This window comes from Hyalella azteca, unplaced genomic scaffold (genome assembly GCF_000764305.2).
Source record: "Hyalella azteca isolate HAZT.00-mixed unplaced genomic scaffold, Hazt_2.0.2 contig13331, whole genome shotgun sequence".
Lineage (NCBI taxonomy): Eukaryota > Metazoa > Arthropoda > Malacostraca > Amphipoda > Hyalellidae > Hyalella > Hyalella azteca.
The window spans coordinates 247722-263450 of record NW_025943257.1 but is presented as its reverse complement, the minus strand read 5'-3'; the positions used below and the strand labels follow the sequence as shown (position 1 = coordinate 263450).

Here is a 15729-nt window from a genome sequence, read left to right as displayed (position 1 = left end):
TTTGTTCGTAATCAATTTAATTTCAAAAAAGAAATTATATTTTTTTCTTGGTCTTCTTTCATGAGCCAACTTCTTGGGGCAAGAAGTGACGCCTGGCAGCCTCTGATGTCCTCATGGCTTATTTTTCCGTCCGTCTAGTGGGACCAATTATAATTTTTGAGCATAAACTCGATGAGTAGAGACAAGATTAGCGTAGGAGGGGATGACAAGCAATTTTTTTCGATCAGCTTCTTCGGCATGAACATCAATGCAAAATAGTTTCAAAAGTTTTCAGGCAGCTTATAATCGGGAAACTTAAACCAGAATTTCGAAATTTACTGGCACATTTAGATTCCACGACATATATGAAAAATGCGTAACTAGAATATTTTCCAGCATTAGCTGAAATCAAAATTCAATTTCCAAGTTGTACCTGTGAGATAATTTTTTATCTTGTATGTTTGCACCCGACTAGAAAAATTGTCATACTCTGGACCTTGACTCAAACTTTTTTTCCCAGTTTACTTTTGTGTTGAAGCCTATATTCCTTCGCTACTTCATCGCGTATATTGGTTCAAGTTCGGAGGCATACAAAAACGAACGCTATATAGCGCAAAAGCAACAGACAATAATTTAATAGAGAAAAAGAGGCCAAATTTTTTCAATTGTGTGCTAGACTATCAAACATAATTGGCAAATATGCATCAAACCTAATAGTCATATTCAAGCGAAATAGCATTGGAAATAATCAATATTTAGTAGCGCTTCCAGTAATTAAATGATCCTGTAGCGCTCACAGTGGCGTCCCTACAGACTGACCTGAGACTCGAGCTCAGCGACTCCTCAATAAAAGGAAAAATAATGCCAAGTAACCGACGTATTACTTTACAAGTTGATTATCAATATAAAGATACGAACCTCAGTATTAACCCATGATTTGAACGAATACCCGCATTAAAATACCTGCAATCTTTTACTACCGGTATTACCTGCATTAAAAGATGATAATGCATACCCAGCTTCATCTTGTATGAATTCTGACATAATTTAATTATTTGCATGAAAATTGAGAATTTAAATTCGTGATAATTCCTTGATTATTCTATTGCGGACCTGCTTTCTAAAAACTAGGTAAATTTTAAACAAGAGCACATTATTAAATTTTTAGAATTAACAACTCTTGATTTGTTTCTCAGAAATTTCCATTGCTTTTCATCTCATAATACTTTCCCGCGATGGTTAATTGCCACGGTCGATGATAAGTCAAATCCATATCTATCAACTAATCATCCCAAGTTATATTTTAAGCTTGCCGGAGATTCAAAATATTTTTAGACTTGCTGAAATTATGAGCACCTCGATACTATTTTAAGTATGTTGGAGTTTGTTATTATTCATATATACCCCATTTTTTCTGAATCGCATGACTGGTGAACACTTCCGTTCCATTTCGAGCTTGACGTAGCCTAAATTTTTTTTAGGGTAGCTTGAATTGTCAATAAATCCTCCTAGAGCTTAATTTCAAGTGTCGCAGGTATGGCAGTAAATCTGCCAGTGATCGCATATATAACTTCAGTTCACAAAAATTATTTTAATTTGAATCATTTCAAATCATATCTATGTTGAAAATTTCGAATCAAAGTGACCCAAGTTACCGTGAAATGAAAAATTCTTACTTTTTGAAATGCTTGATTGGTGCTTTTGCCAAGAGAGTGAAGGTGGAATTCAAATGGTATTTAAAAGGATTACAGTAGATATGTGTATGCTAATTTCCTTCCTGTAAGTTCATCAAACAATTTGAGTACAAATATGATTGACTGACTCGACCTAGCACCGAATTTTTTTCTTAATAAATTCGATTTTATTCCGTCATTGCGTGCACTGAACGAACGAAGCTTTGAACAAAGTCGCTGTCAATTCAAGTGACTCATGTCGGGCTGACCTTTGAGTTGATGGAAACACTTGATAATTATGTAATTCTAAATCCCATTGAGATTTAAGAAGTATAGGAAACATGAATAAGATAAAAAAACTTAGTTGCTTTTCCTCAAAAACAAGAAGCAACAACTGCTTTCGAAATGTAAGAAGTGAGCTTCGATTCATGATTTTTCTCCTCTAACACTTTGTTCATTGAAACTGAAAACATCCCGGATCAACAGAGAAAAAATTTAAAAACTCTGCCTATGAAATCATTTTACTGAGAAATAGAAAGAACGTCTTCTTTTAATGATATAATGCGAGAAATTGAAAATGAAACATATAGACTGGTATCGAGAAGAGGATGCATTTTTGTTTTCGTGCATGAAAATAAGAAATGCTTGAAAAAACGAGACTTTTTGTCCCCATTAACTTCAAATTTTGTATGCATTTTCAATTGTGGTGTTAAGAATATTTTCCTGCCAGACCTTCAATTTCTGCCAATTTCAGACCTTCTCAAAGATTATATTGTGAAGATACGCTTTGATTCTACATCCAATAAGTAAGAGTCAACGAGAGCAATTCGAAACATTTTCCATTTAATCACTTAAAAATTATACTTGGCAAATTGGTCTTATAGAGTTCAAGTACCGTAAGAGAAGGCTAAAGTAGAAGTGATATACAAGATTTTAGAAATTCACCATTGAATATACTATCAAATCGATAGATATTTACTGGAATTTCTATAATTCTATTGCATTAAAATTTCTTCGAATTTTATAAGTTTCTTTGTCAAGCTTATTCTTTAATAAATTTATTTCTTAATACATTTTTGGGGGGAATTTTGGTTTCACTATTTTAAAACTGAATTCAATTGATGAAAGAAATTTGGCATGATCAACCGAACAGTTACAAACTCACGGTAAATCGTCGATGGAAATTCGAATATCAAAAAAGCTCCAAAGATCTCATACGCTGCATATTGTGAACTATACGTTGCCTATTGTGAACTATGAAGATATTGGTTTTGTAATTTCGTTAATTTTACTGCTTCTAAACGTGAGAAAATAGTACAGTCTTACAGGTCGTGCAGCAGCCAGCATCACAGCGCTGCGCAGGACGGTTGGTGCGCCGGTAGGTCTACAGGGATCTGTACACCTGAGGAGAAACAAACGATCTCTGCACTGATGGTCCTGTGAGTTATAATCACGGAATAATTCCACTAGGGCTGTTCGTTATTATTTAGATGTTTTTTCCTGCTTATTTGCCCCAATTTCACAAAGGCGCTATGCCAATACACATTTATTTGTATATATAAGGGAATTTCATTTTTCTCTTTTGAATTGTTTCTTAAATACAACTTTATTCTGTTTTATATTACATTCTATTACAAGAAATCAAAACATCTTTCAACAGACGCGCAAGATGCACTAGAGTGGAGAAATTCTGGGAAATTTTGGCCTTCATCCACGCAACTAGTTTATGATTAGTATTCATGAATGTGTCTGTTCTTTTCTCAGCATGAAATTTTTGTCGTGAAATCTCCCGATACGCTGCTACGCTGAAGCGATGTTAATAACATAGCTTAGGCTTCGGTTAACTCGCAGACATGTTTCAGGGAATCTGAACAAGCAATGTCGGTTCAATTTGTCTGGGAACGCCGCAGTCAACTTGGAATTAAGGTTGACGTCAAATGTCAAGTAAAAGGAAACTCGATCGTATCGTGTATTAAAGTCGTCTGAATACTCTGCGTGGGCAAAAATGCCCTCTATAATAGTTATTGTATGGAATAAATATACATAGAAGAAACGAACATTACTATGGCCACGTGATGATCGTTCTTGGACTGCATCTTTTAAAAAGCTTAGGTATTATGGCTAAGAGTTCCAAACCTTCCAACGTAGGTTTATCCCAAAAAATATACTGGTGACATTTTCATAAAGAAACATAGAAAAATATAATTTTAGTGATTGCAACTATTTTGAACTAACATCCACAGTTAAACTACCCGAATTAACGGCAATTGTCTCATCTAAAAGAGGTTACATGACTCACTAATAGTATTTACATGACGTATACACAGTTAAAATTTACAGCCAGGGCTCACTAACTATAAAATATTTCGCTGCTGGTTCAGGGGTGCCCGCTTATTAGCCATCGAGAACAGATAAAGCTCAGGCTTATGTTCAATGTCATCCCCAAAAAATTAGTCATATAATGATATACAATGGGTTTTTAGCTGTTCAGAAACACGGAAGAGTCGGTGGCGTATTTACGCAAGTCAAATCGATATCAAATAGCCCCTCAAATTTATCCCGAAAGTCATGCTTCCAACGCCATTTTTCTGGTCGCGACCTGAACTTTTTTTTCGTCTGCTTTTTCCGAGATAATTTTTAACGATTATGAGTTGATTAAAAGTCGTCGAAGTTGCACTTTGGTATGCACTTTTTAAAAAATTTTAAAAATTATTTAATTAGAGTATTAATATACCGTACTTTTTCACAGTTTTCGGAGCACAAGTGTAATAGTAATTATTTTTGAAATTACATTAGTTACCTGAGATCCACTGTAAGAAATTGTGGTGCACCATCATGATTAACCAGTTCACTTCCCACAAATGATGATTGATAAGTCACCTGAATGTACGACTAAGAGATTCAATGGTGAATAAGAAATTTTACTAACATTGAGTTGTTGAGAAAAACAAGAAATGAAAATGGTTGAAAATTCACATTGATTTCTCTCGTTGGTATTTCAATTCAGTCCGTAAATTCAAAACACATTTTACTCGTTTTTTCGAAATCTAAAATTTTTTTAATTCACTTCTACAAAATTGTCGTTTTCCCTCTGTGCATCACCGCCAGTCTCTGCTTAATTTCTTGGCATGATCCGGGACTTCACACATTGAAAATGTCTGCCATAATTTTATCTGGACAATAGGATCCAAAATACATAAAACTCCGAAGAATAACTGATCAATATAAATATTTTTTTTCTTGTTTTGAGAGTTGTATTCAAAATATTACGAATTACAGTTTATGTAGAAAATTTATTTGAATTTTGTTGTTTTTTTTTTTTAGTTATTTTCGTTCTCTTGCATTCTTGTGTACCACATTAAATGTTCAAGCTTACGCATTGATTCAAATATATTACCTGTAATTCGATTTCATTTTCAAAAATCTTCTTTCACAGTAAATTCAACAAAAAATAATATTTGCTATAAAAACGTCAAAATGGCGAATAAATGAATGAATATATGACTAAATTTTTTTTCGGCATTGAGCTGGTGACTATTGGTCGGAAGAAGCTGGGAAATTGGCACCCTTAAGGTACTTTCTTGATAATGTCGGCCTCGATGAGGCTCACGGACTCCAATTTTCGCTATTTATTGACAACTGAAAACCGTGCGCCGTACGTACAAGAAATTGTAGGCAACATAAACGTATTTTGGATGAACCGCATGGCAGCTTCCCTATGCAACATGTGAAGTAACATAAATATAAATTGGTTGCCTGTAAAATATAACAAACGAGGTGACCTTGAGCTCAAATTGCAAAGACATTCTTTTTTAAACATTAAACCACGCTCTATTAAGGACTGATGTCTGCTTTAGACGTTTTCTAGAACAGGTGTGACAAGGCACCAAGGTTGGCTCTCTCACACGTTTTACCCTCCCGTATGTAATGCTACTGTATGCGAGTGCACTTATTGTAGAGCAAATGTAAGATTGTCTTCATTCCGTTATTATATTCTCTGAGCAGCTGAACCAACGAAGAAACGCTTGTTAGAAAATACTGTCAAACTCTGACCGTATTTTCCTCCATATATTTATCATGTACCTTAGTTAAAAGCTCCTTGGAATTCAGTTGTGTCGCGCTAGCGAATGAAATTTAAGAAATTCAGAGGTTGCTTAACGTTACGAATCTCGCCTTTTCGACAGACTTATTTAAAACAAATCGTTGAAGAGGACTTCAGGTTTGCTTGACTGAATCTCTTAGCAACTTCTAAGCATTTTGTATTCATAACGAAAGGTCTTATCAATATCAATCTATGCTCCTGCACGCTGCCATTGCAGAGTTTTAATTGTAGGTACTAAAATTTGATGAGTCCTTGAGTTTTGAATGATTAAAACAAATTATAGGGTTGTGCTTTACAGGCGCTGCATATGGGTGTTAAACGACTCGGTTTGTATGACGAACACAGATGCTGAATAACATTGATATGAAAGAATGCATTAAATAAAATTATTTATGAGACTAAATTTGAAGAAAGCATACAATAGTACTGTTAATATGTAATTATAAATTTTATAGTATTTTCGATTGGCATTATTTAGTGTATTTCATTCAGTTTCTACGCTAAAACGACGTTACTAGGTCTCTGCCCGCGAGCCCTAATATACGAGGATTATTTAAAAACGTTCGGCGAATTTTCAAAGGCCACAAGGTTTATTTTGATATAGTAGATAATCCACAGCCACGACACGGAACTTTAAACTAGAAGCAAATAAGTTGACACTAGCTCATTAATGTCTGGCCTAATGAAATTTACAGACATTCCAGACTGCAGAGCGTGATTAGTCAGGCAAAAGTAGGCTGACGACTCGCAATCTGCTGCTCCCCCAGAAAACTAGCTACGCACACTTTTTCTCTTCAGTCTCGGTCAGAGAGGTGCGGTGGGTGAAGAAAACTCATAGTTAAGAGCGCGGCCAAGGCTGGCCCATTACTGTATGTTTTAAATCGATTTGTAAATTTATAAGAGAATCATATAAATATTAAATTTAAAAGTTTTGGAAACACATGGCTTTCAATAAATCTAAATGAATTCAATGATCTTCATTCAATGTGGGGAAAAGGGATTCCATTGCCCGATTTTGTTTATGCGTCACTGAAAAATGCTGTTGGCCTTCACGGATCGTTGTCGGGTGAATTACATGCATGACACGCTTCATATTTCTCTGTAGACAACTACAAATTCATGAAGCATGAGATTTACAAAGAAAACAACTAGAATATGAATCATAGATTTAAGAATGAGGTTCATATTGACCAGTTTGCGAGCACCGTCTGTTTATCGTAATGCGAGTCTGCGCCAACAATTTGTTCGGTGAATTAGTTGGCGTCAACACACAATCTTATCTTAATACAATCACATTTTAAAAATATCGGATGATTTGGTGCGTTTCCAGCTGCTTACAGGTTACGCAGCCTAACGACTTTTAAAAGCTAAACTTTTAAAATCAATATATTCATGCATCGTGAACATCGATGCTACAAAATGCATTCTTGTCTTCGGCCATGCTGACCACCTCTTAATTAATTAAACTAATCTATGTTCTCAAATTTGTTATTATTGAGAAAATATAAGAAAATTTCAGCTTGGATGCATGTAGCCCGATATGTTAAGGCTTCAAAGAAGTAGATGAAATAGGACGACGTTAATTTTAACAATTGATAAATTACTTCGGGGAATCTCATCAGTCAGGAAATGTACTAACTATAGTCTGAAACCTTTCTTCGTTCCTCACACGTGATCTTACTGAGCAAACTTTTTAAACTTTTTTTTTGTGTTCCTCGAAAACGAAATAAGCTATTTTGAACTGACATCGTGATCTTTTGTGAGCAAAACTCACCTAAATCCTGGATAACAAATAAAGTACATAGATATAAATAGTTTCATTAAATTAATTCCTATCTCCCTCCGTTTGTTCAGTTGCAAAAAAATTATGGTGCATACGAGGTTCAATATATTTTGAAGGTATAAATTCAGACAAGGTGAATGTGTTTCATATTCAACATGTGATCCCTAATCGCGGTAGAGTGATCAAAGGCGACGTATACGAGACAGCGAGTTCGCTAGACATTGCACAAACGTCGCAGCGCATCGGCAAACTCCCGCTAAAAAGGGAAGAAATTCTCGCTTTTGTCGCAGTTGTTAGACAATAATTGTGACAAACGGCTTGGGTGGCTCCGATGTATACTGCGGCCCTTTCTTTGGAGAATTTGTTCATAAAACAATGAGATGCTGCTTTTTTATCGATCAATTCAAGTTCCATGCACAGTTTTAAATTAGATTATAAGAATTTTTGACAAAAAATCGCATCGAGTAAATGTCCAAAATGCTTCTGTAATGTGCGAAAATTTTACAATATTAAACGGTCTACGGGTAGACATTAGAGAGGCAAGGAGAGATTATTGAAAGTCGGTTCAATATATGTATAACTTAAATAATTCATTCAAATTCATTTGTACTTCTTGTCCTTCAGGTTTACCATTACTTTTACTAGGTACATAAATTGTATGGAACAATTTATTAACATTTCTTAGCCATAACGAGATATATAATATAAAATTATTACCACGAGATATAAACGATTTATGAACCGAAAACTAGCGGGAAATAAACTTTTACGACCGATCTAAAAATTATAGGTAAAATTTATTTCAATATATTAATATACTAAAATTTTGTTGTATATGTATCTTTAAGTACATTTTTTTGTCAGTTCTCACAACTGTGCTAGGTCTTGCAAACCCTAGTTAATTTTAAACCTTCACAGTGGCTGGAATGATTTCTATAAAATTTGACCAAGGTCGTAAAAATAAGGAAAACTCCTTAAAAATCCACAATCCGGTGTAGGTCAACCTTTCGCGGCAATTGCAGCCTCAATTCTCCTAGGTATTGATTCTACAAATTGTGAATTATTATTTCCAAAGTAATTTTAACCAGTTCTTCAGTTAAAACTCCTTTCAGCTCTTTTAAAGACATGAGATGCTCAACTTAATATTGTGTCAAGCTCTTATTGTTTACTTTAAAACATGTTCAAACATTGTGCTCTTCAAGTGTTAGGTGTTATCCTTGTTTTGTTCCGCCATCGTATGTAAGTCTACTATATAATATTTGTTTTGTATTGTGAAGTATCGTTTCAAAAGCTCCGCACAATAGTTTCATGTTGCATTGGTTAGCCAATTGCTGGCTTAGACAACGCAGCATCGTGAGAGGTTTCCGGATATATAGGGACACAAGTAAGTGTATCGTATCGCTGCAAATCTCTACCTGAGACTGTTGCCCCTGCAAATTTGTGTACATTCATACATTCCGAGGCAATGTTTATTTTAAAATACCTATTGAAAACTAGCTTTTTTCACACGTAATAAGAATTTTTTACTGCACACCTCTTTATTTTAAAAAATAGACACAGTCCAGTGATTAAATGTAAATTGTTGAAGCAATCATGTTCTACGTTTGCTGAGATTAAGCCAAGCGATTCTTTTCAGGAAGCGTAGGAAAAAAGTAAGCAAGATTCTCACCATGAATAGTATAATATTTTTAACATAGAATTCAGACATACGATGCCAAAATGGTTTCAACTTCGATACAATTGAGTCGCCAGATGTTCAGATTGACTTGAAAATTTCGAAATAGCCTCTCATCCTGGCGCTACATGCACCGGAGAAAGGCTCGCTTATTAGAAATTCCTACCGTCCAGTTTCCCGAATGTATCAAAGGATAGATGAAGAACTTATTGGTAGTGAATATAAATTAAATTCCTCGCATATCCGACGGAGAGGCTGTTATGGGCATCATAGAAAATAATAAGAACTTTTATGAGTTCAATTGTCCAATAACCAATCTTCATGCAGGTTAGTTATCCAAAAACAAATTTCCAGGAGGTCCTGTTTTCCAGTAGCGACATTTCGTGGAAAGCAACTGGGTCTTACCGAAGACACACGTCTTCGGCGTGTCTCAATATCATCTCATTTCCATGGGCCTTCTATTGATGAAATCAACAGCGGTCGAATATCGAGTTTTTCGAATACAACTTCTATGGCCACTCAGATCTGGTATTTATTTTACTAGATTATTTAACAAGTTTTTAATAGCTAGCATAAATAAAAAATAGCATCCTCAAGTGACTGAATGAGTTCTGTTGTATTTCATTGTAAAGTGGAGAAGTTTTTATAGTCACAAAGACTTTTCCATGAGCAGTTTTCTAATCCAGAAAGAAGATCTGTGTAAAAACGTGCAAAATTTTCCGAAGATCTCATATCGATTATAATGTGAACAGCCAAGCCTTTCCTTGGATCTCTCACGTACTGGCTCGAGCGGTCCATCAATAATGGGCAGACCGGCGGGTGGAAAGCACTGATTCTGCCGTGAGTGTACGTAGTCCCGATAATAACATGCGTGTTCGTCCCGTAATTAATGGGACGAATTCGTAATTAATTGACGACGGGACGACCATGAAATTTAATATCGACATACTTTTTCTGATTCCAGCAGTCCTTCAGTAGGAGTCTCGGCTAACACAAATCAATTCAATTCGTCGTTACTTCATATTATGCATGGTGTGCTTATTCCGCGCAATATCTTGTTTTCATGTGTATGAACAAGCCATTTATAGTTAGCGTCGACTTCAGGAACTTGGGCATGAAGTCCTTCAATCATCCGCCACTGATCCAATCTATAGGGTTGATGAATAAAAATTTCGTATTAAATGGGAATTAAATGGATCGTTAGCAAATATATTAATTTTGTGCATAAATAACGATGGGGAGGAGATAAAATATTATTGCAATCGCGCCCAGCTGTCGAGAAAGACTTAGTGACTACTGGTACTGGAGATAAGACTGTCAGCATCACCATTGGAAATGGTGTTGAATTCAAAATTAAAGCAGTAGTTGATACAAAACAACACGAATTTTATTTGTAAGCACACTTAGAATTGGAAAGAGTGTAGATTTTATCTTGCAGCAAAGCAGCATACACAAGATGANCAACATTTCCCCGACCGCCTCATCTCTCTCAGAGGCGATCTCCAATGGCCGCCACGCTCTCCAGGTTTGACTCCATGCGATTTCTTTTTATGGGGATATTTGAAATTTCTGGTTTATTTCGATCGACCACGGACCATAGCACACCTCAAGAACAACATTCGCGACGTCATTGCCAAAATACCGATTGATATGCTGTATAGAGTGGATACAAATATAAAACAAAGCGACTTCATCAGTTTATGCGCAATGGAGGCCGTCATTTATGAGATGTCATTTTCAAGACTGTATGAAAAAAAATTGGGATACTGTATTCTCAAATAAAAAAATGTAAAACAATAATTGAAGTACTTTTGTTTTGTATTGACCTTTCAAATAAGTAAGATTCTCTGGCGCACCCTGTATATCCCATTTTTTCTGAATCGCGTGACTTGTGAGCACTTCAAGTGTCGCAGGTATGGCAGTAAATCAGCCAGTGAACGCATATATAACTTCAGTTCACATAAATTATTTTAATTTGAATTATTTCAAATCATGTCTATGTTGAAAATTTCGAATCAAAGTGACTCAAGTTACCGTGAAATGAAAAATTCTTACTTTTTTGAAATGCTTAATTGGTGTTTTTGCCAAGAGTGGGAAGGTGGAATTCAAATGTTATTTAAAATGATTACAGTAGATGTGTGTATGCTAATTTTCTAACTGTAAGTTCATCAAACAATTTGAGTAGAAATAAGGAAATATGATGCTCCAATTGACAGACTCGACCTAGCACGGAATTTTTTTTATAAATGTAATTTTATTCCGTCATTGCGTGCTCTGAACAAACAAAGCTTTGAACAAAGTCACTGTCAATTCAAGTGACTTTTGTCGGGCTGACTTTTGAGTTGATGGAAACACTTGGTAATTATGTAATTCTGAATCCCAGTGAGATTCGATGTAATTCGAAACATTTTCCATTTAATCACTTAAAAATTATACTTGGCAAATTGGTCTTATAGAGTTCAAGTACCGTAAGAGAAGGCTAAAGTAGCAGAGATATACAAGATTTTAGAAATTCGCCATTGAATATACTATTAACTTGATAGATATTTATTGGAATTTCAATAATTCTGTTACATTAACATTTCTTAGAATTTTTAACAAATTTATTTCTTATTACATTTTTTGGGGGAATTTTGGTTTCACTTTTTTAACAACTGAATTCAATTGATGAAAGAAATTTGGCATGATCAACCGAACAGTTACAAACTCACGGTAAATCGTCGATGGAAATTCGAATATCAAAAAAGTGAGTATCAAGAATGCCTTACTTACTGTCCTTGGGTTCACCGTTACTTGGCTGAAAAGAGAAGATTTAGGTAGCCTCGAATTCAGTCCAAGACAAATTCAGACGCACATACCTAATATAGCTTCTCATTTGAATAAAATCTATATAAATGTACGAATTATAAAGGGAAAATGAATTGATAAAAAGGAAAAGTTTTTTGTACAATGTTTAGGCAAATTTATGCACAATATTGTGAAATTTTACACAGACTTTGAAATATTTTTCTGTTTAAAATATTATGCACACACACAGAGCGAATTATCAAGTCGCATGATAAAGTGACGCCATATTCTTGTTTTGTCAAAACATTTCTTGTAACAGTTCCTGCAGTTTCTTTGCTCCTCGCGTTGCAATCGAACACTACTCTAAGAGCCCTACGATATATATGTAAAACATCCGTACAGAGAATTCCTCATTCCTGCAACGATGAAAATCGATAATTCGTTTGATAAAAAAATCAATATATTTTGCATTGCATAACAGGCAGCGATACGCAAACCAATTATATTTTAACGGCGTTTAGGGAGCTGCAAGAAACCGAACCGTTCTTGGATTTGTTTTTAAGAGGCTCGTGGAGCGGCCGCCAGGCGCGTTAATCCCTATGAGGGTTCTTAACAATGAGGGCAACCAATAACTCTCCTCCTAAATAAGATACAAGTCTGAAATTTGGAATGGTGATCTGGCTAATTATTTTCAATTAACGGACAGCAAGATATATTATGTAAACTATGTATTATCACTTTTATCACGAACAAAAATTTTAAACCATATGAGGATCGTAAAATGAGCGATTTTTTCTAGCGCGACATCATTTTCTAACATTTTCGCGACACAAGTTAATTTAACTATTTATTCTTCATTGACCTCTACACAAAGCATTTTTGAATCATTCTTTCAGCATTAGATATTAGTCGACATTATTAGTGGTAAGTGAAAATTCCGTAGATTTAAGCAAGACCTGACCCNGATTTCTTCCAAACTCTGGTGTTTGTAATTGATGTCATCAGGAACTTTTTCAGGACGTATTCGTGCTGGCCTCACTAGGACGACGAGCACGCAGGCCTGCAGGAAGCAGGCACCGTAGAGCAGCAAGCCTCCCGAGTAACCGTAAAAGTCTATGAGGTATCGCACGAGGTGCGGGGAGATCACGCCCGAGGCCCCCATGCCAACAGAGATGCAAGAGAGTGCAGGTCGTCTGTACTTCTCAAAGTACATCGGCACCATCAGCAGGGTAGCGTTGTAAAGAAAGCCTCCGCTCAGCGCTGAAGGGGAGCCAAAGAAAGATTAGGCCTTTTAGGTGTTGGATAACTAATGTGTCAGTCGGATGTGGAACTAACCCACTTATCTGACCTGCATTGTAGAGTTCTTCAGAATGTAGTGATAGGTCTTGCAATATACGCTATCATATTTCAACCTATTAGTACATGGGTGATGAAATGAATTGAGAAGCTAAACATTTTAGAATCTACAGAAAATTTGAAGGGAAAATTTTAAGTCTCACCAAGTACTATGCCATACGCAACGAAGATGACTCCCAGACCGTCACAAAGCGCCAGCAGCACGAAGGAGAAGAAGGCCGTGACGAGAGCGACGAAGGTCGTGCTTCTGTGGCCGAGCTTGGAGGCGATGTCCGGGCAAATTAGCGAGCCGAGGTCGAAGAAGAAAATGTGCAACGTGAAAATGCCGCTGCTCAGTGATGATGAGGCGGAGAACGAAGCCATTTTTTCGCTGAAGAATACGCCGAAGCATGAAGACAAAAAGCCAACAAAGACCTGAAAATGGCACATGAAAATATAAGTATATTATGAAATTTCGCGGAAGATTCATCTTCATAATGTGTATCATGATATTCAACTTCTACAAGTTAGTTCAATTGAGTGCCTCCATCGACAAGTAATAGCTCTTTAAATTTGAGCTACAATTGTTTAATTTGGAGCTGTTCATTTATTCTTTGCATGGCTATTTAAAACGGACTTTCATATATATAAATTATCGTTCATCAATGTAATTCAGACACTAAAGTAGGTTGTAGCAGAACTGGAAATATAGGTTGCACTATAACCCAAATAGTTTGTTAACGAATCAATTTCCGAAAAAAAAACAAGTAATGGAGGCATCTATCATTGTAAGATTAGAAGATATTATCTTAAAAATTGTATTAGTTGAGTCGTGAGTATGAAAATCGACAAAGATTAAACTATGATTAAGATTAAACTGATCAATCGAGACTCAACTCGTCAAAAATCGTTGATGCCTGAAGCTCTGTTATCAGTTTCAAGCTCGCCTTAAGATCAAAATCAATCGTTCTAAGGTACTAATACAATATACTAATACAGGAGCAAAAGTTAGAAGGCTAACTCTTTGTACCGAAACCTCAAGTTGAAACAGAACATTCGTAGATTTGTTCCTTAGTATTTTTTTGCAAATTGTGAAATTTCCGGCTCGTTGCAGCCCCATATATCAGATAACGGAAAAATCAGATTCAATCAGCTGATTTCTTCCCAACGTACATCATTCACTATCATTTTGCATGGAAGGTTTTCACAAAAAAAGTTGATAATGTAGTGCTATACTGTAAACATTTATCGATATATTTCAGCTGAAAAAAATTAAGCCAAGAAGGAAAGATATAAACGAGTTAATCTTGTGAAATAACAATTCACAGCATAGCGCGTAAAATATTCATTAGAATTATTAGTTGTCAGAGTTTTTAGATGCAAATGTTTTTTGGTTTCGAGTTAAATAAATACCTAGCAATATCATTATCCGAGCTGGCTGAATTAGAATCGATCAGAAGTTGCTAGAAATGTAAAACATGTCCGCTTTAGCCAACACGGATGGGTTCTTCTGCACAAGATAAGGCACATCTGAATGATTCTTTCAGTCAACAATAACGTATGATATAAGTTTCCTAGCATAAATAGAAGCGGAGGCAGTCAAATTACTTACTTGAATGTAAAAAGCCATCATGAGGGCCACCCAACTCCATTTTCCATCAAGCAGACTTTGCTGACACGTAGAACCCTTACAGAGCTTGTTTTCATTATCGTTTGTGCCGTACCCTCGAGATGAAACAAGAGTTTTGAAAGCTTTGTTGCTCAGTTTTTTGTGGCAAATTTTGGAATCGGGACTATTTGCAGCTATTTCAGATGCCGGATAAATCATGTTTAATTTTCCGATCGACACACAAATCCGGTACTATAATTTTTCATTGTTGGTTTTTATTTTTAGAAATATATTTGTAATATGTCACTTTGAGCGAACGATCGAAGGGAAAAGTTTTTCCGCACATAAATCAGCTTTTTTTTTGTGACGTATATGTTTATGGTATTTATCTTTTTTGAGTTGCTTTACACGGGATATGTTCTCGGCACTGTTTCAGGTGCATATATGCCAGAATACTGTTGATTGACGTCGCGTACTGAACGTCGCATGTGCCGTGCTTTGAGTTTGTATATCCAATTATCTATTGATTCCAAGTTTAATAATTTTTTTCTTCTCAATTTCTGTTCTTCACTATGATAATCAACATATTCCTAATTAATTATAATTTGGCGTATATTGTTGTAATTTATCAGCAGGAAACATTTTATCTACATTCACATGTAACGGAATTTGAATTTTGCGGAATATATTTTTTTTTTGAGAGCGTAGTATTGGCTGGACTTGGAAGATTCAACTTCATCAAAGGATTCGTGTTTAGAATGTGACTTAATAATGCGTGAATAGATT

General features: G+C 35.5%; 1 protein-coding gene across 1 annotated transcript; it reads right to left on the bottom strand.

Annotated features, from left to right (window-relative positions):
• Window positions 1-11976: 11976 nt before the first annotated feature.
• Window positions 11977-15162, bottom strand: LOC108681682 (monocarboxylate transporter 6-like). The gene is made up of 4 exons (XM_047883606.1): window positions 14947-15162; window positions 13499-13769; window positions 12961-13259; window positions 11977-12009 (listed from the first exon to the last, which is right to left on the bottom strand). Exons 1-4 carry the CDS (start codon window positions 15160-15162, stop codon window positions 11977-11979), a joined length of 819 nt encoding a protein of 272 aa, XP_047739562.1.
• Window positions 15163-15729: the final 567 nt, after the last annotated feature.